The following is an 18633-nucleotide window of genomic DNA, read 5'->3' on the forward strand; positions in this document are numbered from 1 at the left end:
TGTAATAATTTTAATCCCTGTTTCGGAAACAAAGCACCTGTAGTATCGCTTTAGAGTGGGCAGGATTATAGCCTCTACTGCCACGACTCCTGAAAAAACTTTTTCATTCCATGTCACCACATCAATGTTTGCTATCAACAAGTGAAAAGTGACGTGACATACAGCCAAGTATGGTGACCCATACTCGGAATTTGTACTCTGCTTTTAACCCATCCAAAGTGCACACACACAGCAGTGAACATGCACACACTGTGAACACACACCCAGAGCAGTGGGGGGTTCGGTGCCTGAGTCATGTTGAGTCATGGTATTGAAGGTGGAGAGAGCGCTGTACATTCACTCCCCCCACCTACAATTCCTGCCAGCCCGAGACTCGAACTCGCAACCCTTGGATTGCAAGTCCAACACTCTAACTGTGAGGCCACAACTTCCCCTTCCCAACAAGAGGAACGTCTGTATATCCCTAACAGACAACGAAACAGACACTTTTTGGATGTTAAAAAAGGTGCGCTTAATTAAAACAGTTGTTTTTGATCCTTTGCTGGCTGTGCTGATTTAAATCTAGCAGTTCTGTTGTGTTTGTGTCGCAAGTTCAGTGACGCAGGTAGTGACGGTTCTCTCCGGCCAATCCGTGATCAGCAGAGTTTACACGTCACGTTTTGGTAATGGTATGGTTCACTTGTAACCTCAACCGAGGTGGTACTAAGAAAAGTACCAGGTACCAAGTACTGTACCCAGTGGAAAACCCCCCAAATGTGAACCGTACGGAGCCATACCGTGCCGTACCATGCAGTGGAAAAGCGGCAAATGTAAAATGATTGAACCTAAACATAGGAGCCTGAAAAAAATTTTAGATTGCTAATTTTAGAAGAAAATTTCAGATGGCACTTAGAGGCTTTTGAATCTAACTTAATTTCCTTAGCTAACTTTAGCTAACTTACATGGTAGCTTTTTCATGAGTCATGGATGTCAGCAAGACAAATTAACTATATTTGCCTTTAGTCTTTTGGATAATTAGCTGTATATTCGAGGCACAGGTCTTTTGTGCATCACCACTCACCTCCACAGCAAGACAAACACAACTGGAAAGGGAGGGAGTGCTTCACTTCTGCGGCTCTCTGTCTGTGTGTCTGTGATGTGCCTATCAATGTGCACTATACTGCTGTGCTGTGGAGAAAGGCATTGGAACTCGACAGAGTTAATAAACCTAACCTGATATTTCGATTTTTTTATTTGACAGGGAAAGCTGTGCGCAAACAGAAACACATGCAAACATATACTACTATGACAAGTCAGCTGCCTTCCCCCTAATTATCACCGTCCTTCACCAGGCTCCCGACAGGAGTGGGTGTGTGAGAGGAGGGGCGCTGAAATATCCAGGGCTGGCGGCGTGTGATGAGGCACACCTGAAGCAAATGGAGCCTCATCACCGCCTCTGTTTAAATGCCGAGCATGCCTCTCCTTGGGAGACCGGTCTCTTCCCCTCATGTGTGCATGCTGGTGTCCTCCAGTGTGGTGCTAGCTAATGATAAAATCCTTTTATTAGTGGGAAAAAATATATATTTCATTAAAGTTTTAGTTTGGATTGATCTAGCGCAGGACTGTTTTGATTATCATTACCCAAGAAGGTATTTTAAGAGATTGTATTTATTAATAAAATGTTTATCTAAAAGTAAAACGTCCTATCACTTACCTTACTTTACACATGGCTTACAAAAAGAGATGTTAATATGCAGAATGGTTTGTCATTCAGCAACTTCCTCATATAGCTAATTAAATGGCGAATAAGAGTTTCTCTCTCATCTCATTTTGTGTGCCAAATATATTTATTTGTATAAATTAATTGTATAATAGTAATACATAATGACTTTCAAAAGTGGAAGTAAGTACCTTAATTTATTTGTTAGAATATGTTTATTTTAACTAATTGCAAAAGCTGAATAATCAATAAATGTCTAACCATGAAATGTCTACCGAGTTTGGAGACCCCTGGCTTTGCACAGTGAAAGTGTTTGAGGTTTTGGTTACAATGACTTTAAACCGGACACTACTCTGAGCTGTCCACATTATACAAATGCTCCAGATATGTAAACAGGTCCACCCTTTTGGAATGGGAAACATGACACTTTTCATCACTCACACAAATAAATCATTTAATATTTTGATCATTGAACTGGTTTTTGCTGTTAAACTGTATTTTTTTTTTTTTTTTTACAAAATGCACTTCATGTGTTGACAGATTTGTGCAGAATTTGTGACATACAGAATTACCATAGGCCCATTAGCATCAACAATCTTTGCCAAAATGGATGCACACTGCAAATCTTATGAAGATGTTTTCATACTGAAGAAGAGTACTTGGACAAATAATTAAACCCTCTTGGTGCACACTACACAGGTAAGAACAACTGCACTCAACAAAACCTTGTGGGGAAGTCATGGCCTAATGGTTAGAGAGTATGACTCCTAACCCTATGGTTGTGTGTTTCGAGTTTCGGGCCAGCAATACAACGACTGAGCTGCCCTTGAGCAAGGCACCGAACCCCCAACTGCTCCCCGGGTGCCACAGCATTAATGGCTGCCCACTGTTCCTGGTGTGTGTTCACGGTGTGTGTGTGTGTACTGCTGTGTGTGTGCACTTTGGATGGGTTAAATGCAGAGCACGAATTCTGAGTATGGGTCACCATACTTGGCTGTATGTCACATCACTTTCTGTCACTTTCTTTCTTTCTATTTAAACATTATTCTCTCACTGGCCACTGAGTTTTAGGGTTATGGAAATTAACAAAAAAAAGATATAATAAGATTAGGTTTAGATTACGAATGCATTAGCCTCCCAAAAAAAAAAAAATATATATATATTTTGATGCAAAGCGGGGTGTCCAAACCTGCTCTTGGAGAGCCAGTGTTCTGTGGAGTTTATCTCTAACACACTTACCTGGAAATTCTAGTAAGACTTTATTTTTGTTTTAAAATTCCCAAAAACCTTGATTAACTGGTTCAGGTGTGTTTAAATTGCTAAATCACCCAAAAATAAACATGTCATTAATTACTCAACCTAATGTCGTTTCAAACCCGTAAGACCATCATTTATCTTCAGAACACAAATTATATTTTTATGAAAATCCGAGAGCTTTCTGAGCCTCCATAGGCTGCAATGCAACTGAAATGTTCCCCAGAGTCGTAGTAAGGACATTGATAAAATAATCCATGTGACATCAGTGGTTAGACCGCAATTTTACGAAGCAATGAGATTACTTTTTGTGTACAAAGAAAACAAAAATAACGACTTTATTCAACAATTCTTCTCCACCAAATCACATCTTCTGCCATTATGGAGAGTAACAAGAGGCATGAACATTGCTTTCCTCTGCATGTAAACAAGGCTCAGTGCATGCGTGTTCTATTTCAGCAGCACCACGCGCATGCGTTATTTACGTGCTCTTGATAATGGCGGAAGATGCGATTTGGAGAAGAATTGTTGAATAAAGTCACTATTTTTGTTTTCTTTGCACAAAAAAAGTATTCTTGTAGCTTTGTAAAATTACGGTTTAACCACAGATGTCACATGGACTGTTTTACTGATCTCCTTACTACGTTTCTGGGTCTGGGGACATTCCAGTTGTGTTGCTCACTATGCACGGTCAGAAAGCTCTCAGATTTCATCAAAAATATCTTAATTTGTGATCTGAAGATGACCGAAGATCTTGCAGGTTTAGAACGACATGAAGATTCAGCAGTTAATGACAGAATTTTTATTTTTGGGTGAACTATCCCTTTAATTGAGAATATTGTTAAACTCTGCAGGACAGTGGCTTTCTGTGCTGATCTGGCCCAGTACTATTTTCCACTGTAATGTTTGTTAGAATTCCATCTTGACTGCTTGCCTGTATTTCCCATAAGGAAATAGATGAATGACTTAATTTTATTATTATTATTTTTTTTTTTTACTTGTAATTTTAGAAAAAAATTAAAGGCTAAATTTCGTTGTTTGCATCTTCAGACTAATGAAATTGACGTACCCAAATGAAGACCCTAGCAGTATGGAGTATATGAGTTTTATTTTTATTTATTTTTCAAGGTTGATAAATGCTTTGTTAAAGTTAATACACAAGAATTTGAGTACTCCATCTTTTTAAATACTTCTAGGATACAGACGTTGCCAGCAATCAGGAGGTGATCCAGAAGACTCGTGGGAATCTATTTGAAGGCAGTCATTGAAGACAGCCCAGCAGATGTTGGAGTGTTGGAAGATAAAGTTCTTCAGGACCTTAGCAATTTACACTATGCAAAACCATGTTGCTGGGACTGATATATGGAATGTACTTGAGCAACCCTCCTGAACTCAGGTACACATTTGAAGTACTGCAGTTATTTCTGGAGCCAGTTCCTGTTCATAAGGTTTGATTGGTTACCCATAAATGCCAATTAGAAAGTGACAGTAATTTTATATTTCTGCTATTTTGTGCAATTTTGTAATGTGGTTTCAACTATATTTAACTGTAACCATTTATTGCTTGTTTAACAAATACACTTTGATCATTTGTGACATCTTGTCTTTTATGACTCATTACAAGACAATCACACAAACAATGCTTTGTTGAAGGGAGTAACTTTAAATAGAAATCATTTAGTTAAAGTAACTAGAACTAATTAGATGGAACCACTGTCCATAATTTAAATGAGTCGTTTGAAACAAACCTCATGTTGATAGAGTGAAACATATTTGGCCAGTTTGTAATAAACCAAAACAGGTTCACTTAACCCGTTTCAGTTAAAGGAAAGTGAATAAATTGATTTGGTTGGACATTACTATTTCACATAGATTCTTCCTCATTTAATTGTGTTGTCACAACACAAGGAGTTTGCATAGATTCAAAAAAATCCATTAATGTTAACAAAATACAATTTGGTTGTGTGGAACCACTGTCCATAATTGAATTAAGTTAGTTTAAAGAATCATTTTTTTGAGTGTATGTCGTGTGTGAAAGTCTGTGGGCATGTGTGTAAAACAACAAACTAACGATTTATATGCTTAATCATCTGTAATTGTATATATATTGTGTGATTGATTGTGGCTGAAATTTTTAAGAACTTGGTAAGAAAGAATAATCAAATACAGAAAGTTAAAAATTTGCAGTTTCTGGATTTTTTATTTCTAGAAAATATTCACATCTTTAAATGTAAAGTAATGTAAAGGTACTGTAATGTCACTGTAAACATATCATTTACAGATTTACATATACATTCAAATTATAAAAATTACATTAAATGTTTAACTTTTTTTTTCATGCTTAAGTGAACTTCAAGTTCACTCTTATGTAGCTGTAAAAAAAAGTTGCCTGCTGAGACTGAAATATATATATACATCTTCATGACTAGATAGACACAGTTGAGTTTCTCTTTATTATGCATGTTAGGTTTCTCTATCAGATGTGAGTCACTCAACCGGAGGTAATCCTGTCAGATCGTCCATCAAGTGAGTGTGTACAGGTCGGCCAGTATGGTTTCGTCCGTTAAAGTTAACTTAAAAACAAACAAACAAACAACAACAACAAAAAAACAACAATCGCTGTTACCTTATGTATTCAGGTAAAATTGGATTTTCTCCGGTCATTGTTAAAAAACAAGCTAACAAAACTTCACAGCTAGCGTTAGTGAAGTGGTCAGGAGAATATTTCTGCCTCCATCTAGGCTCCACCCACAGAAAAACGTCACACTGTTAACTGAAAAGGGGTCTATAGTACTTTCAGTGCCCTGTAAATGTATCACTTCTTTTGTAGCAGAAATAAACTGCTGCTGCTGCTGCAAATAAAAAGAGCCATGCAAAATGCCATGTGTAATTGCAGCACTCATTACAAATGTAGTAAAGTAAGGATTACAGATACATATACAAAAATGTAGTGAAGCAGAGTTACAGTTGCAAATATCTTTGATACTCAGTAAAACTACAGAGTACAAATACTCAAGTACAGTTATTAAGTACAGTAATTAAACTCCGAGGTGGTGCCGCTGATGGCTGCCTCTGTGGCGTGCTCCGCAGTTTTTATGGTTTTGTTAGTGTATCCTGTCTTTCATTATATCCCTGCAATCAGTTTCACCAGAGACAAATTGCTGGACATTCGGCAGTACACAACCCAATATTTCACCGGTTTTATATCGCATAATTACAAATTACATGCAAAATAATATGTTTAGTTGTAATACCCATTAGACCTAGTAAAAGTAATATTAAGAAAAAAGCCGGTCCAAAGCCTGTCTGAACTTTTTGGCAAATGTGATGTGTGATGGATTTGCAAGTATATGTATGTCTGTGAAACTGTGCTGAGGTTTTTATATTGCGAAGAAACATTTAACGATCGTTGTAATGAACAATAGCATGCACAATTTCAAAAGTTTAACTGATGATTCAGAAATGGTTTAGGTGTAGCGTGAACCAGACAAATTAAAGATTCGATCGGGAGCCTGGTTGAAACATGAGCCGAATTCCACAGAAAGGCTGGATGTTGTAAATCAACTCCCAGCACCACAATCTGATAACCAACCAACTCTTTCAGAGAACAGCTTTCAACATTAACACCATTGAACAATTATTGACAATTTCAATTCGAAGAAGAGATTGTCTAATTTGGGGCAAGTAATCGAAGAAATGGACAGTCTAAACCTCACATGTAAAGCCATGAGATTAAACAAGATCGTTGGATTGACTTCCCCCCACCTAGCAAAACCAGACTGAAATTCCTAAGGAGACCTGTTAACCCCTCTGGTCTCCACAGGACATATCCTTACTCCCCAGAATGGCACAGAGAATGCCTTCCAATGCATATATGCACCAAAATGAACTCAAAAAAGACTTCTAAATGGATATCAGTCCATTGCTCAACTCCATATCATACATGTAACCCCCACATTTGATTTTAATGTTTCTAATCATTTATTGTGTATGTTTTTTTAAATAACTCTTGAATAGCTTAAGGGATCATATTCATGTTTAGTATGTGTGTGTTCGAATATTCTTGCTTGAAACGTTTCTGACCATTAGTTATTTGTCAAATGTATCATATTCTTGTTATAGGAATCATGTCCAAATTATACCCTGCAAGAGCGGGAAAATTCGGACCACGAGCTTGATAAGATAACATATGATTTATGAATGGGTGGGACAGACAATGCAACACCCTGAGAAAAGACAGTATCTAATTGGTCAAGACGACATTTGAGGTGTGGCCAAAAGGCCAGTTTAAATACTCAGGACACCATCAAATTCTGCTTTTAGCTTTTAGCTTTTGTCAAGCTTTTGCTATCAGTCATGCCGGCTTTTAGCCTTTGCTTGTAGTTTAGCTTTTAGTCATGCTTTGTCATCACTTTTAGCGTTCTTCGAGCGCTGTTCCAGCGTGCTTCGGCCTGCACGCCTGCTGCTACTTAGCCACGATGAGAAGAAACACCACCTAGTCTTGTCAAACTTTACTTCTTTTCTTTTCCGTTTGAGAGTTTCGTGTTCTGAGTTAAGTTTTGTAACGCCGTGTCTCCGAGTCTGACCTCGCGTGCCCTTCTAAACTTCAACCAGCCCACAACTCCGCATCTTCAGCCTACGCCCAACCACGGGCTTCCCAAGACGTCACTTCAACGACTACTGAACTTCCAGCCAATCAGCAACCTCGGGAAACCCCCTTTTCAGCGACGACAAAGGGAACCCCGTTAAACAGGCAACGCAAGTAACCTCCAGACTCACATCTGTACTGGTGTTATCTAATATAATTTTAACCTCATTGAAGAACTCAGTGCGAGGGTTAATTAAGTGATTAAATGGTTGTTCATGTCTATGCAATTTCACGTATTGCTGTAAACTTGGGATTTCACATTTTCATTCTCTTAAACTCACTCTTTCCAAACGTTCTATCCTCCTGCAACTTGTGTGAATGTGTGAGTGCGTGTGCTTATGTGTTAGATTAGTTTATATGTCTTAGATTTATCTAATAAAGCCTTATTTATATTGAAAAGAGAAGTATCTTGTGTTTTGTGCTCACAAGTTAATGTCTTAAACTGCCGATCTTGTTACTGTGCTAATTAATAGTGTTTTCACTATACTTTGGATATTAATATCCAGCGCAGATTTGAGGTTATACGGCTCGTTCAGTGAATCGCTGGCCGTTTCAGTGATCAGCCGTGAAACAGTGATTCTGTTCAAATTCCCTTTAAAATCTTAAATGATTCCCTTTGAGCTAAATTGACCTGTTTCCCTTACAGTATTTATGGTGGAGAATGCGGGCAGTTTAATCTAAATTGTGAGCATAAACCAAGTTATTTAATCTTTTCTTTTGCTGCGGATGAAAGATGAGAAGCTTCTGAGTCGAGTATGTGTGTGTGTGACCCGTGACTAAACAGCGCGCGACCGCTTGAATAGAATGAACGCAGAGGCTGTAACTCAAGTCCGCCTCTTCATTGTTAAACGGCAGTAAGTGAACTTAAAGTTAACGTCTGAGATCGTACAATAAGGTAGAAATTGAGCGTGTTCCTCATTTTTGTAATGTCTTGTTTATAGCTAAATTGATTTCACTGCGTGTTCCAGTGCCTCTCAAAAGCTATACCTCCCGGCAGGGAATCTCAGTCACCGTTAACTGAACGGAGCTAAACTGCTGTAATGTTAATTCAAAGGGAAATAAATCGGTGAATAAAGAATAGTGTTGAGCGTGTTCCTCAATCTATTTATCAAAGCCTCGTTATTCATAGCTTGATTGCCAGTGCGTGTTCCACTGCCGAATCAAATGTTATTCGACTCCTGGTAAAACATTAGAGAATAATGTTTCCCTGTTCACAAAGTAAATGTAATCTCGCTTAACACTGCGTGTGTCCGAGTGTGATGGGAGTGTTTTAAAGGCTTGATCAAGTGAATTAAGTTTGTACCAACAGCGAAGAAAACCTGTTGTGTTTATGTGTCCAGAGAAACTGGCACGGAGGATCAGATCCGCCGAGATCGCTGATTTCCCTTAACTACAGCACGAAGCTGCTATTTGAATTAAGTTAAAGTTAACTCTGTACGAACTGAGAGTTTAAGCGCCACATCGCAAAACCATCTAAAAGCGGTGTTGTTATTTGTACAGTGTTGAAATGCGCCGACATTTCATGTAACATGCTTCACTGTACTTGCAATGCAATGATTCATGTGCTAGTCCACTAGAGTTTGTTTTGGTTGCCACAGTTACGACCGTGACACGGAAGTCTTAACCTACTTCCGGAGCAACTTTGAACTGCGCACGCGCAGCGCATCGACGCTAATGTAAACAAACTCCACGGTGTTGCTAAGCTAACGAAACAGTTGTATTTACATTGAAGTCTATGCTAAAGCCACTAGCCTCAAAGGTTAGCAGTTAGCATTAACATCCAGTTGTTGAATAGTGTTTGTTTGGGCAACGCTGAAGTGATTTAACCCTTTAAAACACCTCAACTAACACTTGTTGGTCTCTTTCTCTCTCTTATTTCTCTCTTTTCTCACGATACCAATTTATTGGCATTTTACTAGAAAGGGAAATACTAACTCACAATTATTAATTGTGTCAAATCCAAATTTAATTGAAACATTAAATTTACTTTGGAATCATTCCAATTTTCCCCTTAGATCATTTCATATGATCATTACTTCTAGTATTCTCTTTTGGGCCTAATTATTTTAGGTACGAATAATACTTGAACTTTGAAAGTTTAAACTTATTCTACCTAATTTATTTATTACCCATCTGAATATATTCTATTCAGACCTGTACTTATTGCATTTTACCCCTCTTTCTTCCTGTTTTGGTTATACACTTAGCCACTATTGTTTTATTTATAGATTTCCTCTATTTAATTTAATTTTTGCTTATTTTGCCCATTTATTACTTTTTAATTTCTGTGTATCCTAGCTTGGGAACGACACACCTGAGCCCTAAAAGGAGACATTGTTATCCCTCACTACGAGTTCAAATAAATTAGAAAGACAACTCTCTTTCACTTAAAGTTTATTTTGTTTGATTAGTTGTGCAGCAACTAAAACAACGCTCTCCTCGTAGTTGAGATAACCGCTACTGAGACTTACCGTCTCCGTCCTCTCTCTCCTTTCCTTTCCTCTTCACTTTTAACATTTGTAGGGACATGTAAGAACCATCAATCAATTCTAAGTGAATGAAATACGCAATCTTGTCAAAGACAAATCACCCTTACGAATTTGATTGTAATCAACCCCTCCTTTGTTCTTCCTAACCTCCCTACATTTGGAAACGCAATCCAAGTTTTAGCATCTCATCCAACGCTGAGATCAATTTAATAGAGATACGTGTTGAACAACTGTCCCCTTCGCAGCCTCCCTGGTGAGCGGTCCAACTGTAAGGTGTACGGTGTCAATCCTGTCAGACTAAGAAAAGAGATATCAGCATTATTATTGTATTCTTTTGTCCAAAACAAGATATTTAATAATATTGTTTACCTTCTTGATAACATATAATTGGGAAAATTAATTTTCCTCATTTGAAAAACAGAAATTGTTGCTTGTCATTAAATTTGTTTTTCACCTCTTTCTCTTTTTTTTCTCTTCCTCATTAGAGTTACAAAGTCTTCGCATCTCTAGTCTACTTAGACGCCCTGAGACCAGCACAGTCGTCACCACACTTCACTCGTGGTTCACAATCACTGACACAACACTTAGTTGTCCCACCACACATAGGCTTTTACTCCACACAGATCTGTGTCAGTCTCTCTTCTCCTCAGCGTGCAAACATGCCGCAGACTGCAGACCCCATCACCCATGGGGAAGATGTGAACACTTGGCTGAGAGGCATGACAGACAGCCTCACCCCCAAGACATTTGAACTGTTATTATTTTTAATAATAATCCTAATCCTAAAAAGATTCCTGACACAAGATTCAAGCCAGAACAACAACCACGAGGAGCTAGTCAAGATCACCAGCTCCCTAAGCTATGCCTTCACAACCCAGCTGAAACTGAGCGACAAGCACATCACCCACCTTCAAGAGGAGCTGACACGTGCTCAACATCGCATAGACAAGCTGGAAGTGAAAGTTCAAGATCAACTCAAAGCACCCAACGAGAGGGAGCAGGAAACAACGGAACAAGTTAAGCTCCAAGCAGCCCTGGCAGCAGCTCAGCTCAACCAGCAACATGCAACAGCTGCCCAGAGAGACCTGGTAAACAGACTCCAGTTTGCCGAACAGCTACTAGAGAAAGCCAAGAATGACATCAGAGACAAGAATTCTGAAATCAGTGCTTTGAAAGACCACCTTGAAAGGTATAGACCTGAAATGGACAATCTGACCCAACAACTTGACGATACCAATGATGAGCTCTACATGGTCAGAAAATAACTCCAATATGCTTACAAGCAGAAACAAGGGCCAAGGAAAGAGAAACATCTCTTAGCCTCATCACTGCTGAGCAGAGCAGAGCCCCACATCCAAGAACTGGCATATGACGAAAGGAGCGAAGGGGCCACAACCTAAAACCTCACCTGCCTTCGCCACACAACCCTGTCCTGCCAACGAAGGAAAAACTCCCGTCCAAGACCTTAGAGCTGCACACGGGATGACCATCAAAGACCTCAACAAGCTGTCTGAAAACATCAGCAGGTTCTACCCGAACTCCACAGAGGGCCACGACATCCAGGCTTACCTGCAAGATATCGAATTTCATCTGGAAATGAGACCTCATGTGACTGACAGAGACAGGTTATACATCATTAGAGCCACGTCCAGTCCTGAGGTACGAAACTTCCTAGATCGACAGCCCAGTCAAACAAAGTCAAACTACCAGCGACTTTGTGAGGTCCTGATTAAAGAGTTTACAGACCCAGAGTCTGAACATGGACTGTTGACTGCCTTGGAAACCAAACAAGGTCGACAAGAGACTCCACAGGCTTACTACAACCGACTCCGACAAGCCTACTTTGGTGCACACAACAAGCCTGACCTTGAAGAGGATGTGAACTTCAAAAGCCTCTTCCTAAAGAATCTGCACCCTGGAGTCAGCCACCATCTAGGTGTCATGGCCTGTCCACACTCCATGACCATCCAACAGTTGCGTGACCTAACACAGAAGGCCTATAACAAGCAAAAGATGGCCTCAAAGAAAGGTAACAAAACATCCACACTCTTGAACTCTGTCAACAAAGACTCAAGCCTTGCACTGGACAACACCCAGTGGCATCACAACACCAGAGTCTTCCATCAAGAGCACAGAGAACGTGACACCCATGTCCACAACCGCTTTCAGCCCAACCGCTGGAAAAATCCATGGGACCAGCCACGGTTCTCAAGAAACCAAAAGGATAGGAACAACTGGAAACCTAACCAGACATCCAAAGTTAATCACCTGACTCATCCAAGAGAAAGTCATGTGGGTAAGCGACAACGAAACCCACCTCAGCACCACTCAGACATGCACAGTGCTGAGTATTCACAAGAACATGACAGCTTACCGTCAGAAGACATGGAACAAGTCATGAGACAACTGAAAGAGTTCCTTCAAGACCAGTTTCACACTTATGACCACAAAGTTGAGTCATGCTTGCTGTGACCAGCGACAGAACGGAATGCCGGTGATCACCTGGTGCACCACATCAGAGATGACAAGCACCTGTTCAACAACCATCCGGAACGAACAAGTCTTTCACGGCCAACCGTTGATGAAAGATCTGAGGTACTAAAAAACATCACCTCAGTCACCCAACGCTCACTAACAAACTGTCTAATGAACTCCAACTCCAAGAACCACATTCCTGTCTGTGCAACAGCGACCACCAGAGCACAGAAGGTCAGAAAGTCTGCCACAGCCAGAAGGCACCACAAGAAGAGTGCAACATAGGAGACAAAGTTTTGCAACCCAGCTTCACACAGCCATGCCAAACTACCTCCGACTGTCTGCTAAAGAACTTCCTGCCTTGCTGGACTGACCCCCATTAGACCATGGACACGCCCTCATCCAAGCCAAGGATGCAGAGAGCCAGTCTTCAGTGACATACAAGCAAAGGGGGGAGACAACACAGACTGAAACAGATCTGACCACACATACACTACACCTTTAACACACACAACATTACCTACACCCAGAGGTAACCACATCTACTGATAACACATCCAACAAACATCTTCTTCCCACAGGTAGAATGTCCAAATTTTAGTGTAACAAAGTTACATATACCCTCCATGAAGAAACATGCAGCCATCCTCACAATAGGTTATAACATCTGACACTAAGTTAAGGTACATGACACACTAGCTGCACATGACATCCTAGCTCAACAGCAGTTGTAAGCCATGCTAGGAAAACCCACAGCAGCTTTGTTTTGTTTGATTTGTTTTGTTCTTCTTTTACCTATCCTTCTCCTTCCCCTCTTTCCTGAGTAGGTGAAACACCTAGACACCCTGCAAGGGTCGAAGGTCTGATATTAGGATTGACTCACCACACCTAATATCCGCCAGCCACTCTAAACTGCATGGAAGCCAGAGAGCTCCATGCACGATAGGTCAACTCATTTCATTGCAAATGATGTTACTAGAAAATTAACGGTAAACGTTTAAATTAAGACAACCTAGAAGAATCAAACAAAGTTATCTACAAATTTGATTGGCGAATCAAAATACAACAACGATTTCCAAAATGATCTAAACTATCCTCAATGTACTAAACTACATTGACTAATTGAACTTAACCACGTGTACCTAAATAACCTGATGCCTGCACCAGTACAGTAACTGTCATGGATGTGTTGTCTTGTTGTTTGCTGTGTTTGTCTGCTTCTTCTGCCTTTGTTTCTCCAGCGATCGACGATGTCTTCAGCTAAACACCTCGCCGATCGTAGGGGGGTATGTAGCGTGAACCAGACAAATTATAGATTCGATCGGGAGCCTGGTTGAAACATGAGCCGAATTCCACAGAAAGGCAGGATGTTGTAAATCAACTCCCAGCACCACAATCTGATAACCAACCAACTCTTTCAGAGAACAGCTTTCAACATTAACACCATTGGAACAATTATTGACAATTTCAATTCGAAGAAGAGATTGTCTAATTTGGGGCAAGTAATCGAAGAAATGGACAGTCTAAACCTCACATGTAAAGCCATGAGATTAAACAAGATCGTTGGATTGACTTCCCCCCACCTAGCAAAACCAGACTGAAATTCCTAAGGAGACCTGTTAACCCCTCTGGTCTCCACAGGACATATCCTTACTCCCCAGAATGGCACAGAGAATGCCTTCCAATGCATATATGCACCAAAATGAACTCAAAAAAGACTTCTAAATGGATATCAGTCCATTGCTCAACTCCATATCATACATGTAACCCCCACATTTGATTTTAATGTTTCTAATCATTTATTGTGTATGTTTTTTTAAATAACTCTTGAATAGCTTAAGGGATCATATTCATGTTTAGTATGTGTGTGTTCGAATATTCTTGCTTGAAACGTTTCTGACCATTAGTTATTTGTCAAATGTATCATATTCTTGTTATAGGAATCATGTCCAAATTATACCCTGCAAGAGCGGGAAAATTCGGACCACGAGCTTGATAAGATAACATATGATTTATGAATGGGTGGGACAGACAATGCAACACCCTGAGAAAAGACAGTATCTAATTGGTCAAGACGACATTTGAGGTGTGGCCAAAAGGCCAGTAGTAAATACTCAGGACACCATCAAATTCTGCTTTTAGCTTTTAGCTTTTGTCAAGCTTTTGCTATCAGTCATGCCGGCTTTTAGCTTTGCTTGTAGTTTAGCTTTTAGTCATGCTTTGTCATCAATTTTAGCGTTCTTCGAGCGCCGTTCCAGCGTGCTTCGTCCTGCACGCCTGCTGCTACTTAGCCACGATGAGAAGAAGAAACACCACCTAGTGTCGTCAAACTTTACTTCTTTTCTTTTCCGTTTGAGAGTTTCGTGTTCTGAGTTAAGTTTTGTAACGCCGTGTCTCCGAGTCTGACCTCGCGTGCCCGTCTGAAACTTCAACCAGCCCACAACTCCGCATCTTCAGCCTACGCCCAACCACGGGCTTCCCAAGACGTCACTTCAACGACTACTGAACTTCCAGCCAATCAGCAACCTCGGGAAACCCCCTTTTCAGCGACGACAAAGGGAACCCCGTTAAACAGGCAACGCAAGTAACCTCCAGACTCACATCTGTACTGGTGTTATCTAGTATAATTTTAACCTCATTGAAGAACTCAGTGCGAGGGTTAATTAAGTGATTAAATGGTTGTTCATGTCTATGCAATTTCACGTATTGCTGTAAACTTGGGATTTCACATTTTCATTCTCTTAAACTCACTCTTTCCTAAACGTTCTATCCTCCTGCAACTTGTGTGAATGTGTGAGTGCGTGTGCTTATGTGTTAGATTAGTTTATATGTCTTAGATTTATCTTATAAGCCTTATTTATATTGAAAAGAGAAGTATCTTGTGTTTTGTGCTCACAAGTTAATGTCTTAAACTGCCGATCTTGTTACTGTGCTAATTAATAGTGTTTTCACTATACTTTGGATATTAATATCCAGCGCAGATTTGAGGTTATACGGCTCGTTCAGTGAATCGCTGGCCGTTTCAGTGATCAGCCGTGAAACAGTGATTCTGTTCAAATTCCCTTTAAAATCCTAAATGATTCCCTTTGAGCTAAATTGACCTGTTTCCCTTACATAGGCAAACTCTATATTATTTAATCCCATACAGGCTGGTACATTTCTTCATTTTGTACTGCAAAAAAAAAATTGTGAAAAGGAAATTTGGTTAATAAGCATATTTTACCACGGCAATGACATATACATATAGAATGCATTAAAATGAAACGAAAAGAAAACTTAATATGTTTCACTCTCCTTATCTGATCTTTTTGTTAACCAGCAGACATTAAAGAAATATTCTGGATTATACAATTTAAGCAGCAGGTGCCAATTACTATTACTGACTGTACAGTACAACAATGAATCTCTACAAAATTGGATCTGCACATTTGCCTAAATCATCTCATCGAGGTGGAGCAACTCCTCTAGACAGATGAAGTTTTGTTAATCAACTGCATACCACAGATGTTTGTAGAATCATAAAGGCTTTAGTTGTGCTTAATTTTAATTAAATATTACTTTACTAACAAGCTTAGAAACAATATATACCTACTATATTGCAAATTATTCCACAAAGCTCAGTTTGATGCTTGATTAAGTTTAGGTGGAATTAACTTTTGACAAGCATAAAATCAAAATGATGTCAATACAAATATTTTGCAGAAATCACACATTTTATTAGATGTTTTACACATTTAGAAATCTACTATATCAAGTCATCTGGTAACATCCTTATTCTATAATGTTGTACTGTGACTTATGATATTATCATAATGAACTGGAGTTAGAAGAATCTAAATTGTATCTAACAAACAGTCTGCCTGTTTTAATAGTACATTGTGGCATCACCATGTTTTCAGATATGTATCGTTTTTAGCAAGTAATTGTGTGTAGCCAATTATGGGTAGCACTTTATTTTACAGTCCTGTTTCTCATGTACATACTTTGTACTTATAGTAATTACAATAACTAGGTACTAACCCTGAACCTACCCCTAAACCTAATCCTACCCCATGTAGTTACCTTATATTACCAGAACTTTCTTATGTAGGTACACTGTACATTGCAAGTACATGTAAGTACACGTACTTTAAAATAAAGAGCAACCAAATTATGTGTACAGAACATTGACTTTGATGAATTTATTCTACTTGACCATTACCCATGAGCTCTTCAGTCAAGGTTTGTCTGTCAGGAGAGAGACTCATATAAGAAATGGTCAGAAATATTTTGGATCTGTATGAGAGATGACTAAGAATGAAATGTCGTGCATTATTCATAAAAGATAAAAATGAGAATGCAACCTGTTAGATTTCCCTCAAGGAGTACCACAATTTACAGTGAGACGCAGACACATTTGAAAATGTACACGATTAAGTTACCAAAAAAAAAAAAAAGTCTCACAATTCATTGAAAAGCAAGAAAAAACTTATCTGATGTTGCTAGCCAATTAAGTTTTTTAACAGAACGAGCATATAAGCATATCTGGTATAGTGAAGTGTGAGATACATTATTTTTTTCATATATTCAGATGTATGATAACTGTATGACAATTCATGGCCAAAAAAAAAATAATAATTATAATAATAATAATAAATCTCTAAAGTTTCCCCTCTCACAATTTTGGATTATCCAAGAAAATAGCACAATATGTCCTATGTGTGCTAACAAACTATTAATACTCCAAAGTGTAAAGCAGAAATAGCACTTCACATAATGTACATCACTGAAAACCATTAGCAAGCTCATATATCTGTCATTTTAAGAAATAAGTAAATCTTGGATCTGTCATTAAAAATGTAATCACAAATTAAATTTTTTTAAAAACTTGATTAATTATTTTCTGATATACAGTACCCCTGTACCCAAACACCACAGATTACTAACAAATGGCTCCATATAATTTGTTATACAAAAATGTAACCCTTAAAAGATTAAAGTACTAAGTAAGAACATGCCTTTCACATAAATGAGTATAGTGTGTAAACACCATACTCAATACATATAAATGTACTCACATACACACACACCACATCCTGATCTGAAACGATTATTCAACCTTCTATATTCTATAAGTCCAACAGTAAATGTAAACAAGACTCTGGTACAGTAGAGCAAACTATGAAGATCATGGTTGAATTGAAGCTCAGTTGACAGGAAAGGCTGTGCTCTGGAACCCTTATTATCTGAAAAAGAAGAAGAAATGACATTAACTCATCACAAATATTATTTATTACTTTTTTTATACACTGACTAAGTTTTAACTTGTAACTTTTTAAGGTTACATTCTGCGTTAAAAAATAAAGTTGATACTTTTTTATTTTCAGACCACATGTTATTTATTTATTTATTATTATTATTATTATTATTTATTTTTGTTTGTTTGTTTTTTTCAGGTCCCATGTGACACATTGTATATTTCAAGTGTTCTAGGGACATACAATAGGGTTTGGTGAAAAACAAACTTTAATTTACTTTATTTAACAAAAATCTACTGCAGTTTACTCCAACTCCACTCAGAAAAGAAAAAGCTGTGAGAACTCAAGATGTATCTGTATAAAAATGTGACAAAATATCCATGTATTTTATTCTCTGAGGTGATATTATCGGTTGTGTTTGCCACAACAAGAAGTTGTCACATTTAACTGTCAACTGTCATTCTGACTTATGTGACAACCAGAGTTCCGGTCCAGAGATATTCAACTCCGTACATACAGCATAGCATGTACTGTATGTGCATGAATGTGCAGTCAAGTACAGGAGTCCAACATTTGTGATACTATGATATATTTTTTTAAAAGCTTGATGTTGGTTGCTCTCCACTGCCATTGTATGGATAAGCAAAAACAGAAATTATTATTATTATTATTCTCGTTTTGTGGTCTGAAAAAAATAAAAATAAAAAATAAAACCCTTTTAAGAAGTGTTCACTGAAAAGTACTTTGAAGAACCCAAAATAGTTTTCAGTAGCATCAGGAATCTTTATTTTTAACAGTATAGCAGTATATTTTATCTTTAAAAGCTAGTCC

The 18633-nt window shown here is 38.5% G+C and overlaps 1 protein-coding gene across 2 annotated transcripts in view; it reads right to left on the reverse strand.

Annotated features, from left to right (window-relative positions):
- Window positions 1–16325: 16325 nt before the first annotated feature.
- The window catches only part of LOC109053549 (calcium/calmodulin-dependent protein kinase type II delta 1 chain-like), a 135785-nt gene continuing 133477 nt past the window's right edge, over window positions 16326–18633 (reverse strand). Inside the window, exon 20 of one of the 2 annotated variants that reach the window (XM_042760972.1) lies at window positions 16326–17790. Coding sequence is in view for 1 of the 2 variants with exons in the window: in XM_042760971.1 (XP_042616905.1) it covers window positions 17787–17790 (4 nt within the window). In the remaining variant the exon portion in view is untranslated. The remainder of the gene's footprint in view (window positions 17791–18633) is intronic. The other variant, XM_042760971.1, reaches the window with a different exon arrangement.

The sequence above is a fragment of the Cyprinus carpio genome, chromosome A7 (assembly GCF_018340385.1).
Source record: "Cyprinus carpio isolate SPL01 chromosome A7, ASM1834038v1, whole genome shotgun sequence".
Taxonomy (NCBI): Eukaryota; Metazoa; Chordata; class Actinopteri; order Cypriniformes; family Cyprinidae; genus Cyprinus; species Cyprinus carpio.